At 46.8% G+C, this 13,496-nt stretch overlaps 1 protein-coding gene across 1 annotated transcript in view; it reads right to left on the reverse strand.

Annotated features, from left to right (window-relative positions):
- LOC112071577 (slit homolog 3 protein-like) overlaps positions 1-13,496 on the reverse strand; it is a 185,089-nt gene that overhangs the window by 100,030 nt on the left and 71,563 nt on the right. Inside the window, 3 exon segments of the mRNA XM_070439444.1 lie at positions 4,830-4,973; positions 10,639-10,782; positions 11,558-11,632. Coding sequence (XP_070295545.1) covers positions 4,830-4,973; positions 10,639-10,782; positions 11,558-11,632 — 363 coding nt within the window.

Genomic DNA, 13,496 nt, shown 5'->3' on the forward strand with positions numbered 1-13,496 from the left:
TAGTATTGACTTTAACACTGTGATGCTCCAGGTACTGTGGAGGGGTGGCTAGTATTGACTTTAACACTGTGATTCTCCAGGTGACTGTGGAGGAGTGACTAGTATTGACTATATCACTGTGATGCTCCAGGTACTGTGGAGGGGTGACTAGTATTGACTATATCACTGTGATGCTCCAGGTACTGTGGAGGGTGACTAGTATTGACTATACACTGTGATGCTCCAGGTACTGTGGAGGGTGACTAGTTTGACTATAACACTGTGATTCTCCAGGTACTGTGGAGGGGTGACTAGTATTGACTATATCACTGTGATGCTCCAGGTACTGTGGAGGGGGTGACTAGTGTTGACTATAACACTGTGATGCTCCAGGTACTGTGGAGGGGTGACTAGTGTTGACTATATCACTGTGATGCTCCAGGTACTGTGGGAGAGTGACTAGTGTTGACTATAACACTGTGATTCTCCAGTACTGTGGAGGGGTGACTAGTGTGACTATATCACTGTGATGCTCCAGTGACTGTGGAGGGGTGACTAGTGTGACTATAACACTGATGCTCCAGGTACTGTGGAGGGGTGCTAGTATTGACTATATCACTGTGATGCTCCAGGTACTGTGGAGGGTGACTAGTGTTGACTATATACTGTGATGCTCCAGGTACTGTGGAGGGGGTGACTAGGGTTGACTATATCACTGTGATGCTCCAGGTACTGTGGAGGGGTGACTAGTGTTGACTATAACACTGTGATGCTCCAGGTACTGTGGAGGGGTGACTAGTGTTGACTATATCACTGTGATGTCCAGGTACTGTGGAGGGGGTGACTAGTGTTGACTATATCACTGTGATGCTCCAGGTACTGTGGAGGGGTGACTAGTGTTGACTATACACTGTGATGCTCCAGGTACTGTGAGGGGTGACTAGTGTTGACTATATCACTGTGTATGATCCAGGTACTGTGGAGGGGTGACTGTGTTGACTATATCACTTGTGATGCTCCAGGTACTGTGGAAGGTGACTAGTGTTGACTATAACACTGTGATGCTCCAGTACTGTGGAGGGGTGACTAGTGTTGACTATATCACTGTGATGCTCCAGGTACTGTGGAGGAGTGACTAGTGTGACTATATCACTGTGATGCTCCAGGTACTGTGGAGGGGTGACTAGTGTTGACTATTACACTGTGATGCTCCAGGTACTGTGGAGGGGTGGACTAGTGTTGACTATAACACTGTGATGCTCCAGGACTGTGGAGGGGTGACTAGTGTTGACTATATCACTGTGATGATCCAGGTACTGTGGAGGGGTGACTAGTGTTGACTATATCACTGTGATGCTCCAGGTACTGTGGAGGGGTGACTAGTAGTTGACTATATCACTGTGATGCTCCAGGTACTGTGGAGGGGTGGCTGTATTGACTTTAACACTGTGATGCTCCAGGTACTGTGGAGGGAGGGGACTAGTGTTGACTATAACACTGTGATGCTCCAGGTACTGTGGAGGGAGTGACTAGTGTTGACTATAACACTGTGATGCTCCAGTACTGTGGAGGGGTGACTAGTGTGACTATAACACTGTGATGTCCAGGTACTGTGGAGGGGTGGACTAGTATTGACTTTAACACTGTGATTCTCCAGGTACTGTGGAGGGGTGAGGCTAGTATTGACTTTAACACTGTGATGCTCCAGGTACTGTGGAGGGGTGGCTAGTATTGACTTTAACACTGTGATTCTCCAGGTACTGTGGAGGTGCTAGTATTGACTATAACACTGTGATGCTCCAGGTACTGTGGAGGGGTGACTAGTATTGACTTTAACACTGTGATTTCTCCAGGTACTGTGGAGGGGTGACTAGTGTTGACTATAACACTGTGATTCTCCAGGTACTATAAAGGGGTGGCTAGTGTGTGGCCTCTACACTCCTGAGCTTCTTAGGATCCTCTTATCCAGGATGGCTCTAGATTTTCCTGGTGTGTGCCCATGTTAGATCCAGCCTTCTCCGTGATTTGTACATCCAGTCTACTTCCTCCCTCATGATTTTCCACCACTTTCTCAACTTTTTTGATTAAACACGTGGAAGTGAAGAGATTTAGCGGTATGGCGTTAGATCTCTGCCGTGAGGCCGTTTTAGGCGGCTGGATGGTGGTGCGTTCTAAGGTCAGCCTCCTATATTGAATCCACGCTGTGGGCTGTGATAGCACAGGAATCCCTCTCCTTTCAGCTCCTCCGTTCTCAAACAAGAAAGGTCTTCCCAGCCTTCCCTGTAAGCTATAGGCTGTGTTAATGCTCCAGTCACTAACACACCATATTACAGTCCTAGCTACACACAGTCAACTGCTTCTCTCTGCTACCCATCTGACCCTGAGTCATTCCTGTAGGCACATTCAACTCTACAACTTAATATTGGGCACAGTGCTTACTGCTGCTTACTGTTGTCTACGGCTGGTTACTGGTGTCTACAGCTGGTACTGGTGTCTACAGCTGCTTACTGGTGTCTACTGGTGCTTACTAGTGTCTACTGGTGCTTACTAGTGTCTACAGCTGGTTACTGGTGTCTACTGCGCTTACTGTTGTCTACGGCTGGTTACTGGTGTCTACAGCTGGTTACTAGTGTCACAGCTGTCTAGGTGTCTTACTGGTGCTTACTAGTGTCTACTGGTGCTTACTAGTGTCTACAGCCTGGTTACTGGTGTCTACTGCTACTTACTGTTGTCTACTGGTGCTTACTGGTGTCTACTGCTGCTTATTGGTGTCTACGGCTGGTTACTGGTGTCTACTGCTACTTACGGTTGTCTACGGCTGGTTACTGTTGTCTACAGCTGGTTACTGGTGTCACAGCTCGATATGAGGATATGAAGCTATGAGGATATGAAGCTATGAGGCTATGAAAATATGAGGCTATGGTGCTGTGATGCTATGAGGCATTCTCTCAACCAGCTTCATGATGTAGTCACCTGGAATTAATTTCAATTAACAGGTGTGCCTTGTTAAAAGTTAATTTGTGGAATTTCTTTCCTTCTTAATGCGTTTGAGCCAATCAGTTTTGTTGTGACAAAGGTAGAGGTGGTTTACTGTAAATTTGTTTATTTCACTTTTGTTTATTATCCATTTCACTTACTTTGGCAATGTAAACATATGTTTCCCATGCCAATAAAGCCCATAAAATGGAATTGAAATTGAAACTGAATTGAGAGAGCGAGAGAGAGAAAGAGCAAGAAGTCGCTCTGGCCCATCGTGACTGACTGTTTCTCTGATACACTTGTACACTGGGATCACAGCTGGGCCAGTGCTGTGCTGCCTGGCCAGGTCTGCTCTACGCGGTGCAGGTTCACAAACCAGACGGTATTTTTAGGCAGGCCGCGCTGGAGCGGATCCGTCAGTGTCAGCCGAAGGGTAATTAGAGAGCTGGCAGACCCCAGCACTACTTTTACTCTCCTAGAGAGTAGCGAGAGTCAGGGAGGGGGGGAGGGAGAGAGGGAGGGAGGGAGAGAGGGAGGGAGGGAAAGAGAGCTGATAGACATAGAGCATAAGGAAGGAGAAGTGGAAGGAGAAGGGAGGAGACTAGTGCCCCAAGATAAACATGATTCCATGTACAGGTTACATATGAGGTGATAGTTAGATAAACATGATTCCATGTACAGGTTACATATGAGGTGATAGTTAGATAAACATGATTTCCATGTACAGGTTACATATGAGGTGATAGTTATATAAACATGATTCCATGTACAGGTACATATGAGGTGAGAGTTTAGATAAACATGATTCCATGTACAGGTTACATATGAGTGATAGTATATTAAACATGATTCCATGTACAGGTTACATATGAGGGATAGTTAGATAAACAATGATTCCATGTACAGGTTACATATTGAGGTGATAGTTTAGATAAACATGATTCCATGTACAGGTTACAATATGAGGGTGATAGTTAGATAAAACATGATTCCATGTACAGGTTACATATGAGGTGATAGTTATATAAACATTGATTCCATGTTACAGGTACATATGAGGTGATAGTTATATAAACATGATTCCATGTACAGGTTACATATAAGGTTGATAGTATATAACCATGATTCCATGACAGCGTATACATATGAGGTGATAGTTATGATAAACATGATTCCATGTACAGGTTACATATGAGGTGATAGTTAGATAAACATGATTCCATGTACAGGTTACATATGAGGTGATAGTGGTGCACTTCCAGGAATGTCAGCCTTTAACGTTTTATTCATCAGATAAATGTTCATCTATTTATACGTCGTCTTCTGGGTGATCATGGGTAAGAGGCATAACATCTTAATATTTCGAATCATGTTCTATTGGACCGCAAGACAATATTTAGAAAGCAGTCATTTTAATAAGGACATTTCTCATGATGTTGCTAGCTTTGGAAAGATAAAACTATATTTTGTCGATGCTCCAGGGGGTGGTCGTAAATAGAAACTATTTGTAGCTTGATAACGAGCGAAGAGAGACTCCAACAAAACAAGCTTGTAATTACCAAGACCATCTGCAGCAGTATTCTGTAGCCATGGAGAGCTGTGATAACACACTGTAGGTTGTCTGTCTATCCAGAACCAGGGCTGGGTTAGGAGACATCTCTCAAACAGTCAGGTGGTGGGGGGAAGAGGTGGGTAGATGAGGGGATGAGGAGGAGAGGTGGGTAGAGGAGGAAGGGAGGGAGGGAGATGAGACTTCCGTGGAGAGGGAGTGATCACACAGACAATCAGGTGGTGGGTGGTGAGGAGAAGAGGAGGGAGGGGGAGAAAAAGAGTGTGTAAGAGAGAAGAAGTGAGGGAGTGGGGAGACTTACATGGTGGAGAGGGAGTGCAGTGTGGTGAAGGCTCCCGGGGTGATGGTGGAGATACGGTTGTCATAGAGAGACAGCAGGCGTACGGAGCTCAGGCCTGTGAAGGTGGTGTTGTCCACACAGCCTAGCTGGTTACTCCTCAGCATCCTGTCGTGGAGACACGCACGCACGCACAGACACACACACACACACACACACATCATGGTGAGATGGGAAACCAATAGGAACACTGTGGTACTGACCACATGACCAGGAAAAACTCCAGGTCCTAGTTCTACTGTTTCTCTGTTATGTGATGGTAGACTGTTAGACTGCAATGTAGACATGTGTTGAACATGTCCCCTGCTCTAGGGCTGTGTGGTTGGGGCCTTGTATAATCCAATGTTATTGTGACTAGAAGTGTTCTGGCCCAAAAGGGGAGTTTGTTTTGGAGTGGGCCAGAAGGGGGGGTCCAAACTAAAGGGTTAGGGTTAGGTTAACGGAGAGAGGGGGTCCAAACTAAATGGTTAGGGTTAGGTTAACGGAGAGATGGGGGGGGGCGGTCCAAACCTAAATTGGTTAGGGTTAGAGTTTAACGGAGGAGAGGGGGGTCCAAACTAATGCGTTAGGTTAGGTTAAAGGAAGAGAGGGGGTGGGGGCGGTCCAAACTAAATGGTTAGGGTCTAGTGTTAGACGCGAGAGAGGGCGGCGGGGGTCCAAACTAACAATGGTTAGAGGTTAGATTAACGGAGAGAGGGGCGGGGGGTCCAACTAAATGGTTAGGGTTAGGTTAAACGGAGAGAGGGGGGGGGGGTCCAAACTAAATGGTTAGGTTAGGTTAACGGAGAGAGGGGGGGGGGTCCAAACTAAATGTTAGGTTAATGGTTCGGAGAAGAGGGGGGTTCACAATGGTAGTAGTTAACGGCAGGAGGGGAGGGGGGGGGGTCCAAACTAAATGGTTAGGGTTAGCGGTAGAGGAGGGGGGGGGGTCACAAACTAATAGGTTAGGGTCTAGGTTAACCGGAGAGAGGGAGCGCGGGTCCAAACTAACATGCGGCTTTAGGTTAGGGTTAAGGCGAAGAGGGGGGGGGGTCCAAACTAAAGGGTTAGGGTTAGGTTAACGGAGGAGGGGGGGGGGGGGTCCAAACTAAAGGTTAGGGTTAGGTTAACGGAGAGAGGGGGGGTCCAAACTAAATGGTTAGGGTTAGGTTAACGGAGAGAGGGGGGGGGTCCAAACTAAAGTGTTATGTTAATGGTGGGGGAGGGTGATTCCAAACTTAAGCACAGAGAAAAAGGAAAATGGGAACCATCCAACCAGAGCCCCTCCTGTGTATGAACATCCAACCAGAGCCCCTCTGTTAATGAACATCCAACCAGAGCCCCTTTGTGATGAACATCAACCAAGGCCCCTTTGTAATGAACATCCAAACCAGACCCCTTTATGAACATCCAACCAGAGCCCCCTTTGTGTTCCAAAACGCGCCCCCACTTGATGAACATCCAACAACCGAGACCCCTCACGTGCCTTATTGAACATCCAACCAGAGCCCCTCTGTTATGAACATCCAACCAGAGCCCCTCTGTGATGAACATCCAACCAGAGTCCCTCTGTGATGAACATCCAACCAGAGTCCCTCTGTGATGAACATGTGAAAGCAGCAAATACTGCATTAGCCTCTAACAGGCAGGGATCAGAGACAGGCAAACTCATTTAGATCATGCTCCTGGGATTTAAAAGCCTGTAAATTCAATACTGCAGGACAATGACTCCATTCATGTTCCCCTATGCACGCCCCCCTCCCCAATTGGCTTCATTAGGACCAAAGCAGCCCCATCAGAAAGCCTTTCTGGACATCAGTTAGGCCACAGAGAATGAATTATCTGCTCTCAATTTTCTGTCAAAATAAGGTGACTATGAGCTGTGACTGCATTTAATCGAGAGAGAGAGGGATGATCATGGACTACAGGAAAAGGCGGGCMGAACAGGCCCCCATTAACATTGATGGGGCTGTAGAGGAGCAGGTYGAGAGTTTCAAGTTCCTTGGTGTCCACATCACCAACAAACTAKCATGGTCCAAACACACCAAAACAGTTGTGAAGAGGGCACGACAACACCTATTCCCCCTCAGGAGACTGATTAGATTTGGCATGAGTCCCCCGATCCCCAAAAAGTTATATAGCTGCACCATCGAGAACATCCTGCCTGGTATGGCAACTGCTCGGCATCTGACCATAAGACACTACAGAGGGTAGTGTGTACGGCCCAGTACATCAGTGGGGCTAAGCTTCCTGCCATCCAGGACCTCTATACCAGGCAGTGTTAGAGGAAGGCCCCAAAAATGGTCAAACACTCCAGTCACCCAAGTCATAGATTGTTCTCTCTGCTACCACATGGCAAGYGGTACCGGAGCRCCAAGTCTAGGTCCAAAAGGCTCCTTAAAACCTCTAAGGGGTCGGTGTCCCTATACCGGGACAGTTGATGCTAACGTGCGCTAATGTTACTAGAATGACGTTGTAAGTAATAGCAAACTTTCCAGGCAGAAAGCTTAAATTCTTGTTAATATAACTGCACTGTCCAGTTTACAGTAGCTAGAACAGTGAAATAATACCATGCTGTTGTTTGAGGAGAGTGCACAACAACTAAAAACATTTATCACGGCAATTGGTTTGACACATTCACCTCTGAAGGCAAATAATGTACTTACATTCACTAATCTTACTCTGATTTGTCATCCTGAGGGTCCCAGAGATAAAACGTAGCCTAATTTTGTTTGTTAAAATCMATTTTTATATTGAAATGTAGGAACTGGTTTCTACAGTTTGAACCCCTGCTGTGTCTGGCTCCACACCCAACCCGCCCGGCCATCTAGATGTGTGAAAGTTAGTGTATATAASCTAATGATCCATCATGAAGGACATTCCTGGGAGTGTGTAAACTTACATTTTATATTACCATATCATTTTTGTATGTTCTCTATAGTTATGTATTTGAAAATGTATCAATTGACCAATTCGGCACATTTGGCCAGACTTGATACAAAATACTGTGCAGTTTTGCAATGCTTCGCTGGATCAATGTGAAACTTTTCACACAAGCTCCACACTCCACAATCTAAATTGCGCCTAAACTGCAATATTATATTATGGCCTTTCTCTTGCATTTCAAAGATGATGGAACACATTTTTTAAACGCATGTTTTTTTGTTTGTATTATCTGTTACCAGATCTAATGTGTTATATTCTCCTACATTCATTTCATATTTCCAGAAACCTCAAAGTGTTTCCTTTCAAATGGTATCAAGAATATGCATATCCTTGCTTCAGGTCCTGAGCTACAGGCAGTTAGATTTGGGTATGTCATTTTAGGCGAAAATTGAAAAAAAGGTTCCAATCCTTAATTAACAGCATCTATCCCCATGTTTTTACACTGCTGCTACTCACTGTTTATTATCAATGCATAGTCAATCAATCAAATGTATTTATAAAGCCCTTTTACATCAGGCGATGTCACAAAGTGCTGTACAGAAACCCAGCCTAAACCCCCAAACAGCAAGCAATGCAGGTGTAGAAGCACGGTGGCTAGGAAAAATTCCTTAGAAAGGCCAAAACCTAGGAAGAAACCTAGAGAGGAACCAGGCTCTGAGGGGTGGCCAGTCCTCTTCTGGCTGTGCCGGGTGGAGATTATAACAGAACATGGCCAAGATGTTAGTCTTTTTATTAGCAAAGTCACTTTACCCCTACCTACCTGTAWAAATTACCTTGACTAACCTGTACCCCTGCACATTGACTCGATATTGTTATTTTATTTTTTACTTTAGTTTATTGAGTAAATATTTTCTTAAATCTATTTATTGAACTGCATTGTTGGTTATGAGCTTGTTGTATTTGGCCCATGTGACAAATACAATTTGATTTGATTTGAGATATAGTGAGGGGGGGGGGGCTGTCACTGGGGCTGTTGTTTTATCTTTTAAATATTATTTCCCAGAATGCACTCAAGTCATTAGTCTCTAAGCATCTGTTTAGAGAACGGGTCTGTTTGGGAGTGTGTATGTCTGTGAATGTTGTTGAGTATACAGTGGTTAGATGTATTGTCTGTTAGGGAGTGTGTACAGTATGTCTGTGAATGTTGTTGAGTGGTTAGATGTAAGTCACTTTGGATAAAATCATCTGCTAAATGACATAAACAGTGTATTCCGAAAGTATTCCGACCCCTTGACTTTTCAACATTTTGTTACATTACAGCCTTATTCTAAAATGGATTAAACAAAAACAATTATCATCAATCTACACACAAAACCTCATAATGACGAAGCAAAAACAGGTTGCAAATGTAAAAAAAATGTTGAAGCACCTTTGGCAGCGAGTACAGCCTCGAGTCTTCTTGGGTATGACGCTACAAGCTTGGCACACCTGTATTTGGGGAGTTTCTCCCGTTCTTCTCTGCAGATCCTCTCAAGCTCTGTCAGGTTGGACGGGGAGCGTCGCTGCACAGCTATTTTCAGGTCTCTTCAGAGATGTTAGGCTGGGCCACTCAAGGACATTCAGAGAATTGTCCCGAAGAACACTACTGCGATTTCTTGGCGGTGTGCTTAGGGTCATTGTCCTGTTGGAAAGCGAACCTTCGCCCCCAGTCTGAGGTCCTGAGCTCTGTCAGAGTGACCATCAGGTTCTTGGTCACCTACCTGATCTCAACACCCCTTCTCCCCCGATTTGCTCCAGTTTGGCCGGCGCCAAACTATTGAAAGAGTCTGGTGGTTCCAACTTCTTCCATTTAAGAATGATGGAGGTCACCTGTGTTTTTGGGGACCTTCAATGCTGCGAAAAGTTTTGTTACCCTTCTCCAGATTCTGTGCACTCGACACAATCCTGTCTCAGAGCTCTGACGGACAATTCCTTCGACCTCATGGCTTGTTTTTTGCTCTGACGTGCACTATCAACTGTGGAGCTTATATAGACTGTTGTGTGTCTTTACAACATCATGCCCAATCAATAATCATACCACACATGGACTCCAATTCAAGTTTGTAAAAACATCTCAAGGATGATCAATGGGAACAGGACGCACCTGAGCTCAATTTCGAGTCTCATAGCAAAGGGTCTGAATACTTATGTAAATAAGGTATCTGTTTTTTATTTTCAATACATTTCCTAAAAAATCCAAAAACCTGTTTTCGCTTTGTCATTATGGGGTATTGTGATGTCATTATGGGGTATTGTGATGTCATTACGGGGTATTGTGATGTCATTATGGGGTATTGTGATGTCATTACGGGGTATTGTGATGTCATTACGGGGTATTGTGATGTCATTATGGGGTATTGTGTGTAGGACATGTTTTTCTCCTTTACAATAAATATTGATGGTCTTATTCTGATGACATGATGATCGATAAACATATTCTCGCTCTTATCCATAATCTCATCATGTAGACTAGCCTACCCGCACTTTATCTGCAAGCTTTTGTCTGGAGCCCACGTGTCAAGACCAGAGGAGGCACATTGTCTATTTAACGCAACAGTGTCTGTAACAAAACTATTGGTAGAGTTGAAAATGAGATGGAAAGATATTGAACTTTAGAGTTTTATTCTGTACACGAAAACTAAAAGTATGTCATCACATAGTGATTTTTATCCTGAACAAGTCAGTTTGGTGGAAACACACTGCAGGTATTTTATTTAAGCAGATTTCGAATATTTGCATGACAATCTGTCGCCAATTAGATGGAAACCTAGATTATGACTGCCATGTGGATATTATTAAATAAAACTTCAACCCTTGGGCATTTGGTCTAAACCTTTATATTCTAAGATGGCCGCTCGGCTCCACTCACAGTGTCTTTAGTCCGGTCAGCCCTCGGAACATCCGTCCCTGCAGCACCTGCAGCTTGTTGCCCGTCAGAAGCAACTCCAAGACCCCCACGGCTCCGTCGAAGGCCCCCTCGTGTATGTCCCGCAGCTTGTTGTTGCTAAGGTTACTGTGAGAGAGGGGGAGAGAGATGAACATGGTAAATATCAAACTGTGTTAAGATCTTTTTACCTAAACATCATTATAACCACCCAAACACATAAACTTCTCATTTAGCCTCCCACTCCAGTAATAGGGAAAATCAATCATCAAGGCTAATTGGGTTAACGTTTGTCTCGCCTGCGTCCTAATCCTTCCCCAAAGGGCGGAACAGGTGGAAATGACATTATTTCAACTGGTTTTACCCGCTGTGTCATAGTCTTAGGCCAAAAAATCCAAAGTATGATTGGTTACAAACAACAGGAAATATATATAGCATTCCTAAGTGTGATGGGTAGCAAACAACGTCAACACCAGTTTTCCATGGCGCCATGAAGAGGAGGGGAGAAGTTTAGATGTTGCTCAATATATAATTTCTCTGATGATTCTAGATGGTACACATTTTCATGTTAGATAAATCACTCGTCATCGTGTTGTGTACAGCAGCAGCAGACTTGTCTTTTTTCATCTTCCTGGAGTGGGCCCTTTATATTGCCTGACTATAAATCACCTTGTCCTCTCCCATTTGGATAGAATATTCCCCTGCCTCCCTCTCTCCACCCCAGTCTCCTCTCCTCCCCCTCTTCTCCTCTCTTCCCCTCCCTAAGTTCTTAAAACCGCTCATTGCATAAAACGTTGGTGTTGACATAAACCTCTCAGACAAGACATGCCCAGACTGCAACACACCACAACAACTGTGTGTATGTGTGTTTTAAAGGGCAATGGAGGAATGAAAACAGCCATACATCTTCCTCAGGTTGGGGAGCTTCTTAAAGGTCCCCACAGCCTCCAGGATGGACATTTCATTGTCATTCAGGCGCCTGTTGTGGAGAGAGAGAGAGAGAGAGAGAGAGAGAGAGAGATGGTCCACTCTTCTGTCTCTCTCCTGTCCCTCTCCTGTCTCCCTCCTGTTCCTCTCCTGTCCTCTCCCGTTCCCTCTCCTGTCTCCCCTCCTGTCCACTCTCCTGTCCCTCTCCTGTCAACTCTCCTGTCCCTCTCCTGTCCACTCTCCTGTCCCTCTCCTGTCCACTCTCCTGTCCCTCTCCTGTCTCCCCTCCTGTCCACTCTCCTGTCTCTCTCCGTCCCTCTCCTGTCTCCCTCTCTGTTCCTCTCCTGTCCCTCTCCTGTCCCTCTCCTGTCTCCCCTCCTGTCCACTCCCTGTCCCTCTCCTGTCAACTCTCCTGTCCCTCTCCTGTCCACTCTCCTGTCCTCTCGCTGTCCACTCTCCTGTCCCTCTCCTGTCTCCCCTCCTGTCGACTCTCCTGTCCCTCTCCTGTCCCTCTCCTGTCAACTCTCCTGTCCCCTCTCCTGTCCACTCTCCTGTCCCTCTCCTGTCCATCTCTCCTGTCGACTCTCCTGTCCACTGTCTTCCTGTCCCTCTCCTGTCCCTCTCCTGTCCCTCCTCCTGTCCACTGTCCTGTCCACTCCTCCTGTCCCTCTCCTTTCCTCTCCTGTCCACTCTCCTGTTCCTCTCCTATCCCCCCTCCTGCCCACTCCTCCTGTCACTCCACCTGTCTCTCTCCTGTCCCCACTCCTGTCCACTCTCCTGTCCACTCTCCTGTCCACTCTCCTGTCCACTTCCCTGTCCCTCTCCTGTCCACTCTCCTGTCCTCTCCTGTCCACTCTCTTGTCTCTCCTGTCCCCACTCCTGTCCCTCTCCTGTCCTCTTCTCTCTCCTGTCCCCACTCCTGTCCACTCTCCTGTCCCTCTCCTGTCTCTCTCCTGTCCCCACCCTATCAACTTTCCTGTCCCTCTCCTGTCCCTCTCCTGTCTCTCTCCTGTCCTCTCTCCTGTCCCTCTCCTGTCTCTATCCTGTCCCTCTCCTGTCTCTCTCCTGTCCCCACTCCTGTCCCTCTCCTGTCTCTCTCCTGTCCCTCTCCTGTCTCATCCTGTCCCTCTCCTGTCTCTCTCCTGTCCCCACTCCTGTCCCTCTCCTGTCTCTCTCCTGTCCCCACTCCTGTCCACTCTCCTGTCCCTCTTCTGTCCACTCTCCTGTCCACTCTCCTGTCCACTCTCCTGTCCCCACTCCTGTCCCTCTCCTGTCCTCTCCTGTCCCCACTCCTGTCAACTCTCCTGTCCCTCTCCTGTCTCTCTCCTGTCCGCACTCCTGTCCCACTCCTGTCCCTCTCCTGTCCCTCTCTTGTCCACTCTCCTGTCCATCCCCGTCCACTCTCCTGTACACCCTCTTGTCCCTCTTCCTGTCCCCCTTTGTCCCATCTCCTGTCCCCACCTCCTGTCCCTCTCCTGTCCCTCTCCCTGTCCACTCTCCTGTCCCTCTCCTGTCCACTCTCCTGTCTCTCTCCTGTCCCTCTCCTGTCTCTCTCCTATCCCCACTCCTGTCCACTCTCCTGTCCCTCTGCTGTCTCTCTCCTGTCCCACTCCTATCAACTCTCCTGTCCCTTGCTCCTGTCCTCTCCTGTCTCGTCCTGTCCTTTCCTGTCCCTCTCCTGTCTCTCTCCTGTCCCTCTCCATGTCCTCTCTCCTGTCCCTCTCTGTCCACTCTCCTGTCCCTCTCCTGTCCTCTCTCCTGTCCACTCTCCTGTCCACTCTCCTGTCCCTCTTCCTGTCCACTCTCCCTGTTCCCTCTCCTGTCCCCACTTCCTGTCCATCTCCTGTCCACTCTCCTGTCCACTCTCCTGTCCCTCTCATGTCCACTCTCCTGCCCACTCTCCTGTCTCAGTTCCC

The sequence above is a fragment of the Salvelinus sp. IW2-2015 genome, unplaced genomic scaffold (genome assembly GCF_002910315.2).
Source record: "Salvelinus sp. IW2-2015 unplaced genomic scaffold, ASM291031v2 Un_scaffold1648, whole genome shotgun sequence".
NCBI lineage: Eukaryota > Metazoa > Chordata > Actinopteri > Salmoniformes > Salmonidae > Salvelinus > Salvelinus sp. IW2-2015.